At 30.8% G+C, this 20,074-nt stretch overlaps 1 protein-coding gene and 1 long non-coding RNA gene across 5 annotated transcripts; one reads left to right on the top strand and one right to left on the bottom strand.

Moving 5' to 3' along the window:
- Positions 1–1,489: 1,489 nt before the first annotated feature.
- On the bottom strand, positions 1,490–7,937 carry LOC120129482 (transcription factor TGA2-like). 4 transcript variants are annotated; one of them, XM_039146968.1, is made up of 12 exons: positions 7,729–7,937; positions 6,068–6,193; positions 5,208–5,311; positions 5,037–5,113; positions 4,756–4,953; positions 4,476–4,553; positions 4,326–4,385; positions 4,107–4,184; positions 3,971–4,022; positions 3,071–3,342; positions 2,180–2,428; positions 1,490–1,873 (listed from the first exon to the last, which is right to left on the bottom strand). In XM_039146968.1, the coding sequence occupies exons 2-12, from the start codon at positions 6,163–6,165 to the stop codon at positions 1,727–1,729; spliced, it is 1,413 nt and encodes a 470-aa protein (XP_039002899.1). In that variant the 5' UTR covers positions 6,166–6,193; positions 7,729–7,937; the 3' UTR covers positions 1,490–1,726. The 4 variants fall into 4 exon arrangements, with proteins under 4 accessions (XP_039002899.1, XP_039002898.1, XP_039002896.1 ...); XM_039146967.1 differs by lacking the exon at positions 7,729–7,937 and having other exon boundaries at positions 5,973–6,081; XM_039146965.1 differs by lacking the exons at positions 6,068–6,193; positions 7,729–7,937 and having other exon boundaries at positions 4,756–4,893.
- LOC120129483 lies at positions 1,723–19,903 on the top strand. Its single transcript, XR_005516744.1, has 5 exons — positions 1,723–1,734; positions 11,943–11,952; positions 17,340–17,344; positions 19,666–19,694; positions 19,758–19,903. It is a non-coding gene; the product is annotated as an uncharacterized LOC120129483 (long non-coding RNA).
- The last annotated feature ends 171 nt before the right edge of the window (positions 19,904–20,074 follow it).

The following is a 20,074-nucleotide window of genomic DNA, read 5'->3' as shown; positions in this document are numbered from 1 at the left end:
AGAGTCCGCTGAAGTTGAAGGCTTCTTGGTTGGTATTTCTCTGTTGCCGAAAAAAGAAAGTTTTCTTTGCTCCTTTGTTTATCAAAATTATAGGGAACTCTCTGAATGTTTTTTCTGATCGGGCTCCCCCTTTACATTACAAATGTTCAACATAAATAATAATTTGCTTGCTGATTTCGTTGATGCATTTGGTGGTGTCGTGATTTGGGGGAGATTGTTGTCTTACTGTTGCCGTCATGGAGGTATGGTCACGGGATAGCAGGGCATGGTGATTGGGTGAAGAAACCCAACAGGGTCTGGACCGGGTCGAATCCTGGGTCGGATCATGTTGAGCTGCTGGATCGGGTTTCTTGTAGTGGGCTGGGTTCTGTTTAGGGCCTTTGAGTGGCCTGGTTGGTTGGGTCTGCAAAATAATTGTAATATATAAATCCTATAAATGCTACTATTTCAATCAATGATTTTAATAGATAATAACATTATCTTTTATCATTAAAGTTAATTGATGAGTTTATTTATATTATATTTTAATTATTATATTATATACAATATAATATGAGTATTTTTTTACAGTGTATATATTTATATTTGAGTAGGGAGGAGGAGGAATTTGCAGTGGAGGAAAAAAAGTTGCAAAGGGGTGAGGGAGGGAGAAAACTGGTAGGGAGATTTTTTTAAATAATATTTTTATTTTAAATAAAAACTTTAAAAATATATAAGTGTGACATATGTTATTTAATGGGCTATTTTAGCAGTCATTTCGGCCGAGACACCTAAAATGATAACATTTATAATGTTATACACCTTAATTGACCAAAAATAAAAGTTTAAACACCACTTTAAAAAATAATATAGTTTAGCCATTTTTTGGTAACAAGTCCTAGAAAAATAGATATGTATAAACTAAAATTTACAATGTGTATCAAATAAATTTTAGTATAATATATATAAAAAGTTAGCTGATAGATAAATTATATAAATTTCAATATTATGTATTGCATTTAGTGTTTATAGTTTAAATTTTACAATTTAGAATTTTTATTTAGAGTTTTAGATTTAAAGGTTAAGATTTTGTATGTGTATTTAATTATATAAATCAAATAAATTTTACATTAATTTATAACTATTAAATTGAAATAAATAAATAACTCAAATTTAATTAAAATTTATAATTCATAAATAAATATTTCTTAACTCCAGTAAAACAATCTCTTTTTATCCATCTCAAACCCTAAACCTCAAATCATAAATTATAAACCCTACACCTAAATCCTACCTCTTAAAAATAAAAATAAAAATTATTTTACTGTGATTTAAATAAATATTTATTCATGAATTATAAATTTTAATTAAATCTAAATTATTTATTTATTTATTTAAATCTAATGATTATAAATTGATGTAAAACTTATTAATTTTACATAGTATAAGGGAATCCTAACTCATATATATATATTAAGATGCCTTCATGTGATAGATTATGGTAATAGAATACGTAAATGACTTTGAACTTCAGAGTTCAGTTTGCTGAAAATGCACATATAATTATAACCATTTCACAAAAGGCAACACAACACATCAAAGGGTTACCCAAACTAAAACATAAGTTTTAGACAGAAAGATGAGTTAATAGGCCTAACGTTCCTGCAGATGCCAGATCGGAAAAAGTATTCTCCCGTTGTTGACTTTCCGGCAGCACCTATATCAGTTAAAATAGAACGGGACATTTTCATTCCCGTGGTCGGGCAAGCCAGAGGGAACTGAGAGCCCGTAATCTCGAGAAATAATCATGTATAGCAAGCAGTGCTCGGGCTGACTGGCGGGTCGTCAATATCCGGTGCATTTGTTGTAGCGTTTGCTGCCGTAGATTGTCAGCCTGGTAACGTTGCAACTTATTAGAGAACATTTATTCGCAAAATGATAAAGGACACCATCGATAGATCGACGAATGGCTTAAAAAAACTTCCATATCAGACTTTCAGAACACGAAGTACCGGTTTTTGAATTCGCAATATATACCAAAATCCTCCACAGATTCAATCGAAAAATAGAAAACAGCCTTTAGAGTCTAGCAAAACTAGTATCAGCCTTCCAAGTTCGTATCGAAGGTTCATCTATTCATGTCAGCCGATACTAGCAAGTTGTGTACATACGGTAAAAGAGGATGAAAACTAATAATTACCTGACGGATAAACCCCTCGAGGGTCCCGAGCTTCCCCATGGCCATGGCCATCTGACCCATGTAGTTTGCTACATTCCCAGATGATCCCGACGAACCTAAAGATCCAGTCGACAATGTCTCGGCTAGAGATTGCTGCAAGGCCTCCATCCCTTGAGATAATGCATCTTCAGCCTGTTGGGAGGATTGCTGCAAATTGCCAATTCCGACCAACTGTTGCTCTGTCAATGGCTCCAATTGGCTTACGAGAAGCTGCAAGAATAAACATCGATTTCAATAGTGATGAGATATGCAGAAACCATTTACAAACGGAATATACATACATGGATATGATTCATGTATATACGTCTCGATCCGAAAAGCAGAAAATTCTCAGACAACTTAGGTAAGGCTCTTTGTATCATTATCATTCTAAAATCAGAACAGGAAATAAATCTATCATTTATTTAGCCTGATCTTACTTCATCCTCATTTAGCATATGATTCGAGACAAGGATATAATGATCCAACAGAAGTTGTACCATGGTCTTCAATACGATCTTTCATTTACATCAATAGGAACTCGTGTTTATATGAATCGCAACAGTATACGGTGTATAAACATAACATATAATCCATAAGTTATTTTATATGTATTTTTCAGAAAGCGTATTTTATTGTAATCTTGATTTCAAGATATCCTTAAGTTATTGCATAATTATTTTCTAAACTGAAATGGCTAATCCTAGAATACCTTACTGATTCCCTAGTCGTCGAGACCGAAACTCAGCCAATGCAGAAATCAATATAACAGTATCCGAACCAGCAAACAATATAAAGTGAAAGAACAGAGAAAAATATGAAGTTTGACACGACTATCGTTAAGAAGTTTAGCAGCAAACTCAGATAAATTACCTTTAGAAGCTCAGATGAACGGAAACCACCGAGCCACAAGAAACATCGCTCGGCCGGTGTTTTCCACATGCCTGACAGCAAATGGAAAACATCAGCCTTAGACGCATTGCTCTTCAACCTGAAAATTTCATCATAGTGAGCCATTACACCATCAACAATAATTCGAAGTTCTGCATCGCTTGCATGAGAGTTTACAGCCGTTCTCAGCTCATTAATTTTCCGGTTTTGCTCTTCCAACCACCGCGCATATTCTACATCAAATGCCATGGCACCTACGAAGAAAATAAGAAAACAAAACACATAGAGAACCCGATAAATACATGATTATATTGGAAATCTTAGTCCGGAATGCTAGTTAGTATGAAAACAAAAAATTCTGTACAATACCCAATACAACCACACTCCAAGAATTCGAAATGCACGTTTTTGAGATACTGAAGATGGCACTGGTTAGTTTGATATGTGTAGACTGACCCGTACTATTTAATTGACTGCATATCACTTATCAACTATGCTACTCAGACCCGGGTGTATAACTCCGATACAGGTATGTGTCTGAGATAGGAATGATAAATTCTTTTCCTTGTATTTGGAGGGTTTTTGGAGTGCCATATCCTCATGCTGATGTCCGATGTGTTCCGAACATGGGTGTCCGGCGTGAGTATTTCAAGAAAACAAAGAGCCGGAGCAACATGGCCAGGTCTTAGAAAATGGACATGGTTCTATGACTCCTACCTTTAGATTTTTGGTCGGACTCCAACTCGTAAACAAATCTTTTCTGTTCATACAAGATAGCTAGCATTCCGTTGCTTCAATGAACGACTCCGAGAAACAAGACTTGTACTACAGTCACTAGAAGAAAAGTTCACCAATAATTAGATTAAAAGACCGAACCATTACCATTTCCGCTCATTGAATGACTTGGATCTCCAGAGCTTGATATGAAGATACCCTGTATGTTACAGTAGCACATGACCGAATAAAAAAAATTAATAAACGGAGTACACAGCCCGTGCAGTGATGGACCAAGTCAAACCTGCTGCCTTGCACGCTGAAGCTCCTGCTCCAGTTGTGTCAATTTCAAACGACTACTCTCCAGCTGTTGCACATATGCCTGTGGGAGAAAAACGATAATGCGCCTCAATAGAGGAGATCCGATTTGATATCCATGTAAAATAAAGCGTACCAAATGATCTCAAGCAAGATGCATCAGATTTTGAGAGCAGAAGTACAAAACAAACGGGAAAAGACCTACCTTCTTTCTCAATCGACTTTTTCTAGCAGCCTCACGATTTTGAGCAAGTCTACGAAGAGTCTGTAGAATACAATATTATCAACAAAAGGTCACCAATATGACCAAATCATTACTAGCTATTATCCATGCAAATAAGAGAAATTATCTGACCTTTTGATCCAAATTACCCTTGGATCTGTCACTGGAATCAGAAACCGCCACAAGAGCACTAGATTTTCCTCTATCGAACTGCAAGCGGTAAAATGTCAGACTCGCAAGAGGTCAATTAACAACAACAGAAACAAAAACAAGCCCCGCTACATGAGCTAGGGCCTAGGCTAATGGATCATATTGCACAAATGTGCTCAAATAGAACCACAACAATACCATTTAAACTATCCAAAAAGGATTTATTAAATTTAAAAGTGCAGGGGTACAAAATAAAGCATACCCTCTGACTTCTTTCATCAGTATCTGCATCTGTCGAGATATCAGTCTTCGGACTACTATCAGCCATATTGGATTCTCCCCAGTTCTCCGTAGTACCACTTGGTATCGAGACCAGATTCGTTTGTTGACTGTTTTCTAACTGCAACCTTGGAGATTGAGCTTGGTCGGTGGACGGATATATATTAAATGAAATTTGAGTTTCGATCAATAAGGAGAAGAAAATTATATTACTGAACACTACAAAAGAAAGCTAATTACATGATTAAGACAAGAAAAATCCACCTTATCCGAATTGCTAATAAGGTTACGATCAGAAGGAACTTCTTGGCGACTTACGTTTGCTGAATCAAATGCAATGTCTGCTTATTTTAAAAATATTTTTCTTTAAAAAAATATTTTTAAAAATGATTGCTTCAATCATGATTTGTAAGGATTAGATTACTGAACGCATACTTGCACTCAGGTTAACAGCATCCTCTAGGCAAAGTCCAACGGATTGGTCAAATGTGTCCAAGTCTGAAGCAGGGAACGGATGGATCGTGGTTCCTTTGCTGCAGCTGAAAATCAGATTTACAAGATGCAAGTAACCAGAAAAGCAATGACATCCAACTGAATTAGATAGCCTAAACCGACCTAACCAAACCGACTAAAAGTCCGTTGGTTAGGTTGGTTAATCAACTTAAAAATATTTTAAAAGAAATAAATTATTAATTAATATTTATTATATATTATAATATATTTAAAATAATTAAAAATAGTACATATAAGTTGGTTAATTTGGTCATGAAATTTTATAATTAAACTGACCAAAAAAACCCATCTTAATGGAACATCCAACCAACTAAACCTACTTACCTAATAAAACTGAAACCGACTAAACCGATTGGCTCAGTTTTGTTTGTTTTTTCAGTTAGAACAGAGAACTGCTCTCCCCTAGAGGCACAGCAAAACACTAAACCGATACAATGCAATGCCATCAAACATTCATTTCACAGTTGTAGAGAGAGAGAGAGAGAAGAGTAAATTCTCGACAAATATCGAATCTGAGTTAAGAGACCCGTCGTTCCGAAATAACTTCATTAAAACACAGAATCTTATTTGAACAAAGTTCTTATCATGGAAAGCATCTTTTCTCATGGCAATCACCAAAGCTGAACGTCTCTAACTACCAAAGCATTAATTATCTACACTCCCTTACGACACAAAAGAAATCCCTACCTACTAAATGTCCGAATCAATGACGTTAAGATTTGGTAACGGTAAGCTGATAGATGATCGATACCATAATTAGAGGGAGTAGCTGGGGAATTTACAGTATGTTGGTAATTGGTAACGGTGGGTCAAAACCTGGAATCCCATTTGCTGCTTTGTTCTCATCTTTTGCTCCATAGACCGATGTTCTACGCTCCATGCATCGTGATCGTACTTCTTTAATACCCCTAAAACAAATTAAAACAGTGCGTGAAACGAACTGAGAGATATAACCACCTTCTTTTGGTAAAGATAGTAACAGAACAATATGAAGGAAAAAAATAAACGAAGGGCAGACACAATAAAAATTAATCCAGAACCAGCTAAAAATATGAGTGATTGGGAGAGCAAATCAATGTCAACAGTTTCCTATCCAAAATAACAGTGAAATGCTCTCCGATAACCATAGAATGCCAAGAACATTACAAAAGAAATTACCTAGTCCCCAGAAATATAATGTCAATCATGTTATCAAATAAAAAAATCGACCAATCCCCAAGCCAGTCGAAAATACCAACTGGATGAAACTAACAAAAGAACAGATAGAGCCAAAACTACATCCACTAGATGAAGCTAAAAAACCAATGTCGACCCTGTTATAAAGCTATCAGAAATTGCAAGCATCCGAGAAAGCGAAACAGTTCCCCCTGTCTAGATAAGCCTTTCAGATTATCTACCTCTTATTAAGGTTCAGATACACAACCAAGCAACAATAAAAGACGACCATCTCAAGAAGAACATGGATTAGATTGTCCGACATTCTTCGAAAAGGATAATACCACTTGTTAACAAGAAAACTATCAATTCTACAGATTTCTTCCTCATGCCAACACAAGATTCGACGCTTCTCAAACCAGATTTTGACAAAAATAAATAAAACCACACAAGTAAACGGAGAAAGTACGATGATTAAGTTACCTAATCAAGTCAACAAAAAAATACACACTTTAATACCAGATTTCTAGACCATTTGAATTGTACATGACTTCAACAATCAAAAGCACAAGAAATAAAAAAACAATAACACAAGCTTACATCGAATATCATTACATTTCATGGAGAAACACACACACTCACAAATTCTAAGAAAGAACAACTCAAGATTGCAAAGCAAAACCTCACAAAAATGAATGTGCAAGCAATGGATACAAAACCCAAAGTTCATAAGCTTCAATATGCAAAAAAGAACAAGCAAGAATCCTAGAGGAAGTAGATCTAGATGGCACAAGCAAAGAATATAAACTTGCACCGAAATTAATGGCATATAACCTAAATCACAAAGACCCTAAATTATAGAACTTTAAAGAAAGAACACAAGCTTACCAAAAGCAATATTTTACCAACCCCAAGTTTTAGCAAACGACTTTTTAGAAAAAGGATAAACTTCTAAAGATCAAACACTAAGCTAAAAATACCCACAAGCCAAAATCACTAAAGAAAACGTGTTAGGGAAACTCTAGAAGATCCAAAACAAAAATCACACAATTTCGGTTTAAAAACACCTAAACCCATTAGCCAAAAAAAAACCACAAAAATACATAAAAATGACAAAAAAAACAATTTTTTCCAACCCCATGGTCAAGAAAGGGTTAAAATCAACTCATGCCTACCACTTTCTTTAAATTTTTCAGAAACACAAACAGTAAACATCCCATAATAATAATTGGAAATGATTGTTTTAAAACAGAGCAGAACTTGAAAGATTAAAACCAGAAAAACTCACCCAGTGAAATACTTTCTGATGAAAAATTGTATTTGATTGTTAATATTTACTTGGTTGGATAATGATATTCCAATCTCTAGGCGCCCTCTTGACCTTTTCTGCGAGAAATCTTTCCACTTTCCAAGAACTAATGATATTTTAATTGCGTTTTTGTTTTGAGCGTAACTTTAATGAGGTTTGACATGAATTTTTTTTTACTTTGCTGTAAAAACTGTGTCAGATAACACTGACACAGTATCAATAAGGACAGCCAATCTTCGATGAACTGTGTTATGTAAGAAACCAGCTTTGGGTTTGAACCCTCCTATTGCTCCTACAACTCTATTTATTTTCTTGTTATTTTAAAATATAACTTTAAAAATTACTTAAATATAAAACAAATGTTTAAATTATATTTTATATATTTAAATGTCTTTTAATTATTTTAAAATTAATTTATTAAAAAAATTGAAATCTGTTATTATTTGACACGTGATTTTATTTACATATTTTTTTAAAAAAATTATTTTTAAAATTTTAAATTTCTTAAATTAAAAATTAAATTTATCTAATTTCTCATAAAAAATCATAAATTCACAAAAGTTGTATCCCTAATTAGGATGAGCATGAGACCCGACCTGATCCGATCGGGTCGAGTCGAGTTTTTTTAAAATATTTCGGGTTCGATCGGGTTGGGTTCGGGTTTAGGGTAAAAATACTCGATCCGACCTGAAAAATATATAATTTTACTTATATATTTATGAATAATTACAATAATACCCTTCTATATATTTTTTCAATTAAATCATTATTTTTATTAGATAAAAATAATATTTTTTATTATTTCAGATCATATTTTTAAGTTATATATCGGGTCATATTCGGGTCGGGTCAAATCTCGAGTGGATGAATTTTTGTTCTCGGGTCAAGTCACTAAAAACCCGACCCATACCTATCTCTATCCCTAACCTTAAATTCAAAAATTCATCTTCTTTTGTTGTCGCTACAAAGGAGTATCCTCGCCTTATCACAAAATTCATCCACTTAGTTTGCATTCATATTCATCATTAGATAATGATTTTTTTAATATAATGAAAAGTTAAACACTTATTTTGATCAAATAGACATCTATTCTGATAAAAAAAATGTTAAACAATATTAACTAAAATAAACTTTGAGAACCTAAATAAAAAATATAATTTAGATGTTTTATTTTCAAAAAAATTAGTATTTAAATATTTTTTCTAAAATTGATATAAAAAAAATTAAATACTACACATTTAATATCCAAAATAAATATGCATTTAAAGAATTAAATATTTGAAATGATTTTGTTTTAAAAATTTAATATTTAAAGAATGTTTACTCTCTGTTTAAATTTAAATTTTATTTATTATTTTGAAAAAGTTTATTTTTTTATGATATGATAATAAAAATGATATCATAGGTCAATGATAATATCATAGTATATTTTTAATCTTTCAAATTTATAAAATTTATTATAAATTAGAAAAATAGAAAAAAAAATGAAATGCATATATATTTTTTATTTAAACAAATAAGTTAAAAAATCTCAATGTTTTATATGTATTTAATGATAAATACATATCATTTATTTAAATAATTTTAAAGAACAAATTTACTCAAATTATATTAAAAAAAGTGAAAGTAAGAATGAATTGTCTTGATTTTTTCACACAAATGAATTGATGGAGATAATTGTTATTATTTCGTCAGTTTAATTGACGTCAAGAAATTGAAGATAGATCGATATAAGTTTGACATTTGTAGGTCTTATATTCTGTCGAGATATCATGAGATAAAAAGATTTCGACATGAGTTGTATTAAGAATGTCTTGAATCATGAGTTTTTCATTTAACTTGAGTAGTCATAATGTTTTACTAGATGTCAATTATGACTTGTAGAGTCAAATATGAATTTATCTACTTCCAATGTTAATTGAACCTATGGAATCGTACACTAAAAACAAATAAGAATGGTTGTTGTTATCACTCTCAATAATATTTTAAAATAATAAGATTATTTTAGGCATCACATGACAAAAGACATCAATAAGCGCTTCAGTCAACAGATTAACTGGAGGATTCTGTTACGGATCTAGTGGTGGAGGAGGACCACTGGCACCACCACCCAACTCGGTTGCATTCGCTCCGGATGCATGACATGCACCATCTGAGACATTCAACAGAGCACGACATGACAACATCACGGAATACAAACTAAACTACAAAATTAAATCAAATTAGAGTGAGAGAATCATTGAGTGATCAAAAACAATATCTACTAAATTTTCAAAATTATTGAGACAATGTGGTTCACATACCTAACCTCGATATATATAATCATACATTAATCTAACTAAGATATCTTCAAATGTAACATCTTATACCTAATTACGATGGTTGACTCGAGTATTCTAGTTACACAATAAATTTTAAAGTAAATTAGACAAATACAAACCTAATCATACTTACTAGGCGAAAGCTAATGTACTTGAGTAAATATCAAACATATCACTGCAACGGAAATAACCAAAAATCATGCTTCAAAGTAAACATTCAAAGGATGCTTTTATGCAGTGTTTTGAAAACAGGATCGGACCGGCCGGTTCAACCGGGAATTGTTGTCTAGTCCGGTTCAATCTATACCGGTTGAACCGCTACTAGTGAACCGGTCGGAACCGATGAACTGTTCGAACCGGACCGACTGAAAACTGGAAAAAATCGCCAATTTTGTTTTTTTTTAATTTAAACCAAACGACGTCGTTTGTTAAACGAGCCAAGTCGAACTCGAGTATTGCTAAGCTCGACTCGAACTTGAAAACTTTAAAAGTAAGCTCAACTCGACTCAAACTCACGAGCTAAAAATTATCAAGTTCAACTCGAACTCGAAATATAATATTAAAACTTGAACTCGAAAAGGCTTGAACTCGAAGAAAAAAAAAATTAGAAGCTCGATTAAAGCCTAAAATTCGAGCTTGATTGAAGTGAAAGAATAGTTCACTCAATGCTCACCAAAAGGCTCCATGATTTTGAATGTCAAATTACCTCTATTATTTATAGAAGTTAGTTGGGATGCTCTTCTATGTTTCTTAGCCATGTGAGATTGTTTTGTTCTCATATTTTTACTCTTTAGACTTTTGGGATGCTCTTCTATGTTTCTTAGCCATGTGAGATTATTTAAAAAAAATTAAACCAAACAATATCATTTTGTTATGATTTTTTAGCCCCAAATTTATTTTTTAATTACAGTTATATAATTATATTTATTATTTAATATGTTTTACCTTAAATATTATGTTGTAGTTAATTTGAATCATTTTGTTTCACTTGATTTTATGATTTTTAACTTATATATGTTATGAATTGCTTTGAATATGACTTGTGATATAAAAAAAATATTTTTATTAAATATTTTTGGTATTTTTATTTAATTTTTTAAATAATTATGACGTTGTTCGGTTCTTCCGATCGATCGGACTGCCGATTGAACCAGTGAACCGTCAGCATGACCGGTTCGCTAACCGGTCTGATTCTGAAAACCATGGCTTTATGTAAACCAAATGGATAAAATAGTCATTTCATTACGCATGCTTGAATTTGAAATGGATTCCCAAAAAATTAACCATGACCTTAATTTTTTTTAAACATTCAAAGCATGTTTTATGTAAACCAAATGGATAAAATAGTCATCTCCAAACTACCGTTTTTATTTTAATTTAATTTCTAAAGTTTCAAACATTTTAATTTTATTTTTAAATTGTTTCTTATTCTGAATTGGTTCATAATCTCTGAAATGTTCAAATCATATTCTCAAACTATCGGTACGTGATATCACGTACCATGTTAATAAAATCGTTAAAAAATATTAATTATCATGTTAATATTAATATGTATATAATAATATGATACGATATAAATAATAATATCCCACGAAATCATTAATTAGAATGAAATTGAAAGGTTATTTGATTTTGTTTTATTCTTTCAATTTATTTATATGTTTCAAAATTAAATTATTATTTTATTTGAACACAATATTATTGTTTATGATATATTATTAAATAATAATAATCTATGTTTAAACGATGACTAATAATTTTTTTAATGATTTTATTAACACGGGGACATGATTAGCATATGAGATAGTTTAGAGATGCAATTAAAATATTTAAAAGATTGAGGATTAATTTAAAATAAAAGTTATAGTTTAGGGATAAAATTGTAATATTTAAAAATTAGGGACCGACTCACAATTTGGAGATGAATTTGAAAGGTTAAAGAATTTAGAAATTTATTTAAAATGAGAATCATAATTTGAAAATGTGTGATGCAATTAACGTTATTTGTTTTCGGTGGCGAAACTTGGTGATAGAATTTGGGTGGGACCAACGTAAAATTTAAAAAATTTAAGAGGTTCAAATTAAAATCTTTAAAAGTTTTGAAGATTTTAGCTTACATTTTTTCCAAAAAAATCAAGGTTTAACTAATTTTTTTTGAAATTTTTAGAGACTTAATGAGAATTTTTAGAAATTATGGAAGGCGGTTTAATCAAGAACAACCAAAAATTTAAAGTTTAATATCAATTTTTAAAATTTTTTGGGGCCAAAGAGTCTGCATTGTAATTTTAAATTTTTTAGGGACATTATGGCCCCCACTAGTCCCTCTTACCATCCCCATTATTTATTTAAAATTATAATTTGACCCAAAGCAAAAGATCTCAATAGTTAAAGGAATAATTGTCATCCCTAGATGTCTTGAGTTCAACCACCAACAGTCATAGAGTATTTGACCGTTCATTGTTAAATAGTTGAGAGTCCTTTGAACGAATACTACTACTTGTAATCACCATAGATTAATAAAAAAAATTAATAATTTGAAAACATGTGATATAAAATTATTTTCCCTAAAAGTCTTTTGTTCAAGCAGTTACGTCTACAAAGTATATATGCATTATCTCTATGTTAAATATTATATAGACATATATTATCTTGTAATCACCTTTCTTTATTAAATATTTCCCGTCTCGTTCTTTCTTGTAACCTTCATCTTCCTTTGTCAAATAATATTTTTCCATATCTCATCTCTTTCCAAGAAATCACCTTTGCTTGCTAAACAAATATCCAAACTTAACAGCCCTATATATACCTAAAAACCCTAGGTAAACTTATTTCACATGTTCATCATCACTGGCTATTCAAATCTTTCTCTTTTTCTTTTTGATTTTTTTCATGAATGCATTTGGTGTTCGTCAAACAAAATAAGTAAGATCTCAAAAAAAAAAGACAATTTCAAGAAAGATTTGAAAGTCATTTACATCTCGAGTCCAATGAAGGTCAAGACATGTGCCTCGCAGTTTTGGTCCAGCAACTCACTGGCAAAGACTCCGAAATTGCCGATTAATTCACGGACAACTCCAACTGCTATGGCACCACTCCTCAGAACTTGTCGACCGATTCCGACACGACGAGAGTCATTGATGCGGATGGTGGTGGTATTGGTCATGATGCATCTCAGTTTGACGCAATTAGAAGGTTTGGTTCAGTCTGATTAATTTGGAATTATGGATGAAGTATTTATATATACAGTCATGACCTTTAGTGTTTATACATATATTAATAGGGTACTCTACACTAGATACTACTGAACTTTAGGCAATGTATTGTTTATATAACTAAACTTTTATTTTTGTCAATCATATAACCGAACTTCAGTTTTCATTTCAATTATACCACTGAGCCGTAAATCATTATCAGTCGAATCAAAACCACGTCGTTTTGGTAAGGTATCTACGTTGACATCGTTAGCCATGTCGACAGCCGTTAGCCACATCATTGTGCCATTAACGATTTAACGGTTCAGTGGTACAATTGAAACAAAAATCAAAGTCCAGTGCTATAATTGACAAAATTAAATGTTCAGTGGTATAAACGATACAACACCTAAAGTTCGATGATATATGATGTAGTTTACCCATAGTAATATTAACATGATCTCTCATTTACGGTGGTGAGAATCTTTAGTCTATTTGCATTAAACTTATTAAATCGAACTAAATTTTTAAACTTTGTACTATATATAAATTGTAAATTTAATTAATGTTTTCAATCTTTATATTTTAACTAATTTCGTTGTACAGTTTAAATTGGTGTACTAAATTTTTAAAATTCCAAAATCACATGAGACCATCTTATTAATTTTAAGGGTAAACTACATCATAAACCACCAAAACTTACGCGTTCTATCGTTTATATCACTGAATTTTTAATTTTATTAATTATAACACTAGATTTTGATTTTTGTTTCAATTATACCACTGGACCGTTAAATCGTTAACAACCATATCGAAAGGATCGTTTATTCAAAAAACGCCACTAAAAATGCCGCTAACAACCCATTTTGTTGTAGTGATTTAATGGTTCAGTGGTATAATTGAAACAAAACAAAATTCAAAGTTTAGTGTTATAATTGAAAAAATTGAAAGTTCAACGATATAAACGATACAACGCCTAAAGTTTGTTAGTATCTAATGTAGTTTACCCTAAGTTTTAAAATAAGGTTTTCAAGTTTGTATCTTGTTTGACTAACTCATAAAACATTAGTTAGATAATTAAGTTATCTTTATGTTATATTTGTGTTTGACTCGAGTATAATATTATTTAATATTAAAAAAATCATGTAAAGAATTCTTAAAATAATTTTTAGGGTAAACTACACGGGTGACCATCGAACTATGGTCATTAACCATTTTGACCACCAACGTCTAGAAAAGATCAATCAGACCACTCAACTATTTAAATAGTTCAATTAAGCCACTCGCCGTGCATTTAATGAAATTGGCATAATTGTATATTTGGTCCTCAATATTTACACATTACATCAATTTAGTCATTATTTTAATTCAATTAAATAAATTTAATCCTCCAATCCAGAGGTGTCATGTGTCACTATATAATTGGAATTGGAAGATGAATTTAATTAATTTTAATATGCAAGAAAATAAAGTTCACAACAATTGCAAATTTTGGTGTAGGGGGTTCAAACCTGGGAAAGGCTGGATGATAATGGGAGTGCACAACCACAAAGCTGCATTGCTTTTATGGTCTAAGGCATACAATATATGATATATAGTCTATTTCACAGTATAAATTCTTAATATTTTATATATATATTAATTTAAATTAACATTACTAAATTAAATTAACATCTTAAAATTAAAAAATATATTTTATTTTTATCTTAACTTATTAAATATATTTTATTTTTATTTGAAAAATATATTTTAATCTTATTTTAACTTCAAAAATATATCTTATTCTTATATTAAATTTTAAAAATATATCTTAAATTAAAATAAGAATAAAATATATTTCATAAGTTAAGATAAAAATAAAATATTTTTTTAAGTTAAATAAGACTAAAATATATATTTTAAAATAAAATAAAATAAAATGTATTTAATATGTTTATATTTTTAACTTAAAACAAGATTATAATATATTTTTCAAATTAAAACAAAAATAAAATTACTTAATAAGTTAATATAAAAATAAAATATATTTTAAATTTTAAGATGTGAATTTAATTTAGTAATGTGAATTAAAATTAAAATATATATAATTATTGCGCCTTATACCAAAACGCAAGCTAGCTCACTGAAACAGAATATATTGTGTGTTGTATGTCAGAGACCAAACAATAGGCTACCTCGGTTGTTGAGCACTACTTCTATCATCCAGCCATTTCCAGGTTTGAATCCCCTCTCATGAAATTGCTGTGAATTTTCTTTTCTGACACGTGTCATCCTATGAATGGTGGTAAGTATATTGAATTAAAATAAATTATAATATAATTAATTCAATTATATAGTGAGAGGTTGTATTTTTCGTATTGAATGATTAAATTTATTTAATTGAGTTAAAATAATAATTAAATTGATACAATGAGTAAATATTAAGAATTAAATATATAATTATGCTAATTTAATTAACTGTCACATTATTATTTCTGTTAAAAATTAACGGTCAGTGACTTAATTGAACTATTTAAATAGTTGGGTGATCTGATTGATCGTTTTCAAACATTGGTGGTCAAAATGGTTAATGAACATAGTTCGGTAGTCACCCGTGTAGTTTACCCTAAATTTTATTTGTCGAGAGTGGTTACGAGATAATAATTGTTTGAAAGATTTTCAATCATTTAACAATAAATATTCAAACATCCTTACACACGTTAAACGAAAACCTAAGACCTTTAAAGATAATAATAATTCATTTAACTATTAAATTCGCTTAATTCATCTATAAATCTTAATATATTTATATTATAATGATATTTTATGTTGTGTATATGGTTACAAAATGACCAATTTTTGATATGCCAAATGTAAGACCAAAACAGAAAGAAAGGACAATAGCTAACCGTTAGAGTGATAGCGCTTTTATCACTGAATAAGATTCATTTCTTGGGTAACATACAAAATTAGTCCCTTGACTATATGATGTTTATTATTGAGTCCAGATGTTGTGATAATTAATAAATTTAGTATAATATTCAATTTAACCCTTAATTTTACATTTAATTTTCATTTATTCCTAATTCTAAATATTCTCAACATTTTGATATTTTACCCATCTAGTCCCTTATTCCAAACAACAAAGAGAAAAAAAGTAGAAACAAAATTTGAACAAAAGAGTCTTTCATTTCTCAATTTTTTTTATTAATTTGAAATGATTATAAAATAGTATATGTTTTCCAAGCTTGTCGAGAATTGTCCAATTATTTTCTAATCAATTTTAAGTGAATTTTGTGAAAAAACTAATCTAAGAGATGAAAGAGAAATGAAATGCAAACATTTTGGTACCAAATTTGTTGCGAAAAATATCAATGATGGGCGGCGATACCCCAAATTTTAGATAGTGACCAAAATGTAAAATTTGAAAGTTAAGTGGCCAAAATATAAATTTTTAGAAAATTTTAGGAACTAAAATGGCAATTTTTAAAAATTTGCATTTCGTTCCCATAAATAAATATTTTACCTCAATAATGATGTTTATGTAAGAATCAGATTTTTCGTATAGATTTTGTATTAAAAACTATAAAGCGATAAAGTTTGAGAAAAAATTTTGGTAAATCGGATCAAATAGAAATTTCAAAAAAAAATTGAAGAATGATAAATTAGGCTTACAAATATTATTTCCACATTTGAAAATATTTGAAAATAATATAAATCATTGGATTTGAGGATTTAATTCTGTGTTACATCTAGAACTTTGGATTAAAGTGACAATATTGTCATTTTTGGAAAGTTTCAAGGATAAAATGGTAAAGTTAGAAATATATTGTTCATATTTAACTTCTGAAATATGATAAGGTTGAAGTGTCTTGGTTTCATGGTAAATATGAAGTTTCATTAAGGGTAAAATGATCTTTTCTTCATTAAATGAATAAAATATTCATTTAAGATTAGATTAAAGGTAAATTAACATTAATTTAATCTAAATTTTCATGTTATTGTGTTCATCTTCTTCTCCGTTGGCGTGAACCCTCCAAAGATAAGAAAAAACTTGTTTTTCATTTTTTATTTTTGAGCAATTTCCTTTAAATTTCAGATTATGTAGTGAAATAGAAAATTATGTTGGTAAACCAAACGGTTAAAATCTCTAATTTGAGGCGCGTCTTTTAATCTTCACCTGAAAATTTATAAACGAAAACACATTTCGAACGATGAGCTATCAATCATAAAGTCATACAAATAACTCTGTGTGGGTAAGGTAGGGAGTCGGGGAACATGTATGGATGAGAAAACGGCAATGAATGTGTTGTTATGAGCGTGTACGAAAGGCTTTCAACATATTCCCTTCTTCACACTCTATTCATTGAACTGGGAAGCCTCTTTCCAAATAGTCTTTCATTCATCCACAAGGATCGGATGATTTAAACCAATGTTGTAAAAATCACGTCGTATTTTAATCATTCAGATTATCGATTCTTAAAACTAAATTATCAATTATAAATAAAATATATGATTAGAAAATTAAAGAATTATAAGGGAAAAAATATGGCCATAAGCAATCGCTCGTTTTTTTTTTGAATTAATCATTGGTATCCGATCTATTGACCGACTAATCTAGATTGGGTATAGCAGAGGCGATGGCGACCTTCCCAACCCAGTTTGCTCCATTCACAAACGTCAGGATTCGAACCTCCGACCTTGTTTAAGAGATCTAGTGTTTTATCCCACTAGATCAACTGGTTGTTAAAATTATCTCGTTATTTTTAATATAAAAAGGTTTAACAACTGTGATAGTTACATCACGATGCAATTGAATTATTAAAATAAATTATATCTTTTAAGTGTAAAAAATAGGGACATTTTATAACGCAAGATGAGTGCCATTAACGATGAGCCTATAAAAAATAATGTAATTAATATTTTATTTTAAATAATTTACGTTTAGATTTTTAATTAATTTATAATTATACGTTGAGTACTTTATAATTTTAAAATTTATAAATTAAATTAATGATGTTTGTCGGTGTTCTTCGAACGTGACAGAATCATCCTAAAAATACAATTAAATAATTAAGAATATTCCTATTGAAAAGTTGATTAAAGCTTGGAAAATAATGAAATGTTTCAAAGAATTTGAACACATGATTACGGTGGCTAAATGGAGTGGTAAATGTCGTTTTAGACTGTTCAATTGACCAGGGAAACGCATGGCAGCTGTGGTTTTCTACTTTTCATAAGGTGGATTGGATCGTATTTTGTTGATCCAATTTTTTTCAACATCTTTCATGTGTTATAAGAGACGACATTTTTATTGTGTTATCGCTTTCTCGGCAATTGCCCATTTCTAAGGTTGACCCTTAATGTTTCATTTTAAGGTTGAAAACCCCTTATTATAGATCATTAACCATTTGTTAACTAGCGGTTTCAAATCACGAAAGGATCTTTTTGTCTCAAATGAGACGTTGTAGCTAAAATGAAATAAAAACGTAACACTAGATATGTATGACTTTCACACAAAAAATGATTAGGTGACTAAAACGGAAAAAATGATAGCTGAAGTACTAAATACACAGTTTACCCTTCTATTTAATAAGTTAATACTATTATATATGAAAGATGGTAAAGTTGAGCGAACGAGATTTTTGATTCAATCAAGATTTTCAAAATTCTAACATCTTATGTTCGAATCCTATTATGTATAAAGTTTTTTAAAGTATTTAATTTTAATTAAACAATTAATAATACATATAAAATTATTTCAGTGATTAAAAGGATGATTATTATTTTTAGAGATTTCGGATTCGAGCACATCAAATATCAGTAGGGATGGGCACAAGACTCAAATCCGGTAGGTTCCGTTCCGATCTTATTGGGTCGATTTTTTAAAATTGGGATCGAATCGAGTCGGATTCTTTTAAGGAATAAGTTCGGATAAAGGGTATATATTTTTGGTCCGACTGTATTGACAAAAAATTGATCCATGCTCATCCCAAAATATTATGATATTATTTTGAGTATTTATTGTTAAATGAATTGAAAATCTTTAGAAGGGATATTATTTTTAATCGGGTTTGATAGAAAAAATTAAACAAATAATAAGTTAAATATAATAATTTTATGTATTGCATGAAATTCATGGGACCTTCATCTACGACTACGAGTCTGTCTGCTACCCAACATGAGTCAGATTTTCTAGTCCAAAAGAGCCGACATCATCAACCTTGATTCAACGGCTGAGATTGGACGCAGCCATCATAAAACTTCACATTTCTTTATTAATATATTTATATATACACAATGAATGCATATCTCTTCTATTCTCACTTCAAAATTCTCTATCCATCCATCCCATCGTCATTAGTTTCATCGTTCTCCCCAAAACCCAAACCCTAAATCTGTTAAGATTCAAGATTTCTTTCCAGAAATTTTCAGACGAGTTCAGTCGCTAAAAGTACCCATTTCGTCGCTAAAAGTGTCCATTTCGTCGCTAAAGTATTCGTTTCGTCGCCAAAAGTATCCATTTCGTCGCCTTTTACGGCGAGATATGATCAGAGCATTGACGACGATTACAGGATAAGAAGAAAAAAACGATTCTACGATGGCCAAGTATTTCGGTGCTTCTTTGGGATTCGGAATCGGGGGATTATTGTTGCTGGTGGCATTGGCGGCGTCCATGGTGTTTCTTCCGTTGATGTTGCCGCCGTTACCCCCTCCGCCGTTGGTTCTGATGCTCTTTCCAGTTGGGATCATGGCAGCTCTCATGTTCTTGGCGTTTTCGCCGGCGGAGGTTGTGGGCAACGCGGTTTCCTATACTGTATGACTACCAGTGTT

Source organism: Hibiscus syriacus, unplaced genomic scaffold, assembly GCF_006381635.1.
Source record: "Hibiscus syriacus cultivar Baekdansim isolate YM2019G1 unplaced genomic scaffold, ASM638163v2 tig00110500_pilon, whole genome shotgun sequence".
Lineage (NCBI taxonomy): Eukaryota > Viridiplantae > Streptophyta > Magnoliopsida > Malvales > Malvaceae > Hibiscus > Hibiscus syriacus.
This window is presented reverse-complemented; position numbering and strand designations above follow the sequence as displayed.

Bases quoted from the DNA above. Each gene is read 5' to 3' on its own strand.
- LOC120129482 (XM_039146968.1), bottom strand. From the start codon at position 6,165: ATGGAGCGTAGAACATCGGTCTATGGAGCAAAAGATGAGAACAAAGCA. The intron at 4,185-4,325 runs GTAGGTCTTTTC...TTTCTCCCACAG, and splicing joins AAAGTCGATTGAGAAAGAAG to GCATATGTGCAACAGCTGGA. The intron at 1,874-2,179 runs GTAATTATTAGT...CAACGTTACCAG, and splicing joins TCGAGGGGTTTATCCGTCAG to GCTGACAATCTACGGCAGCA.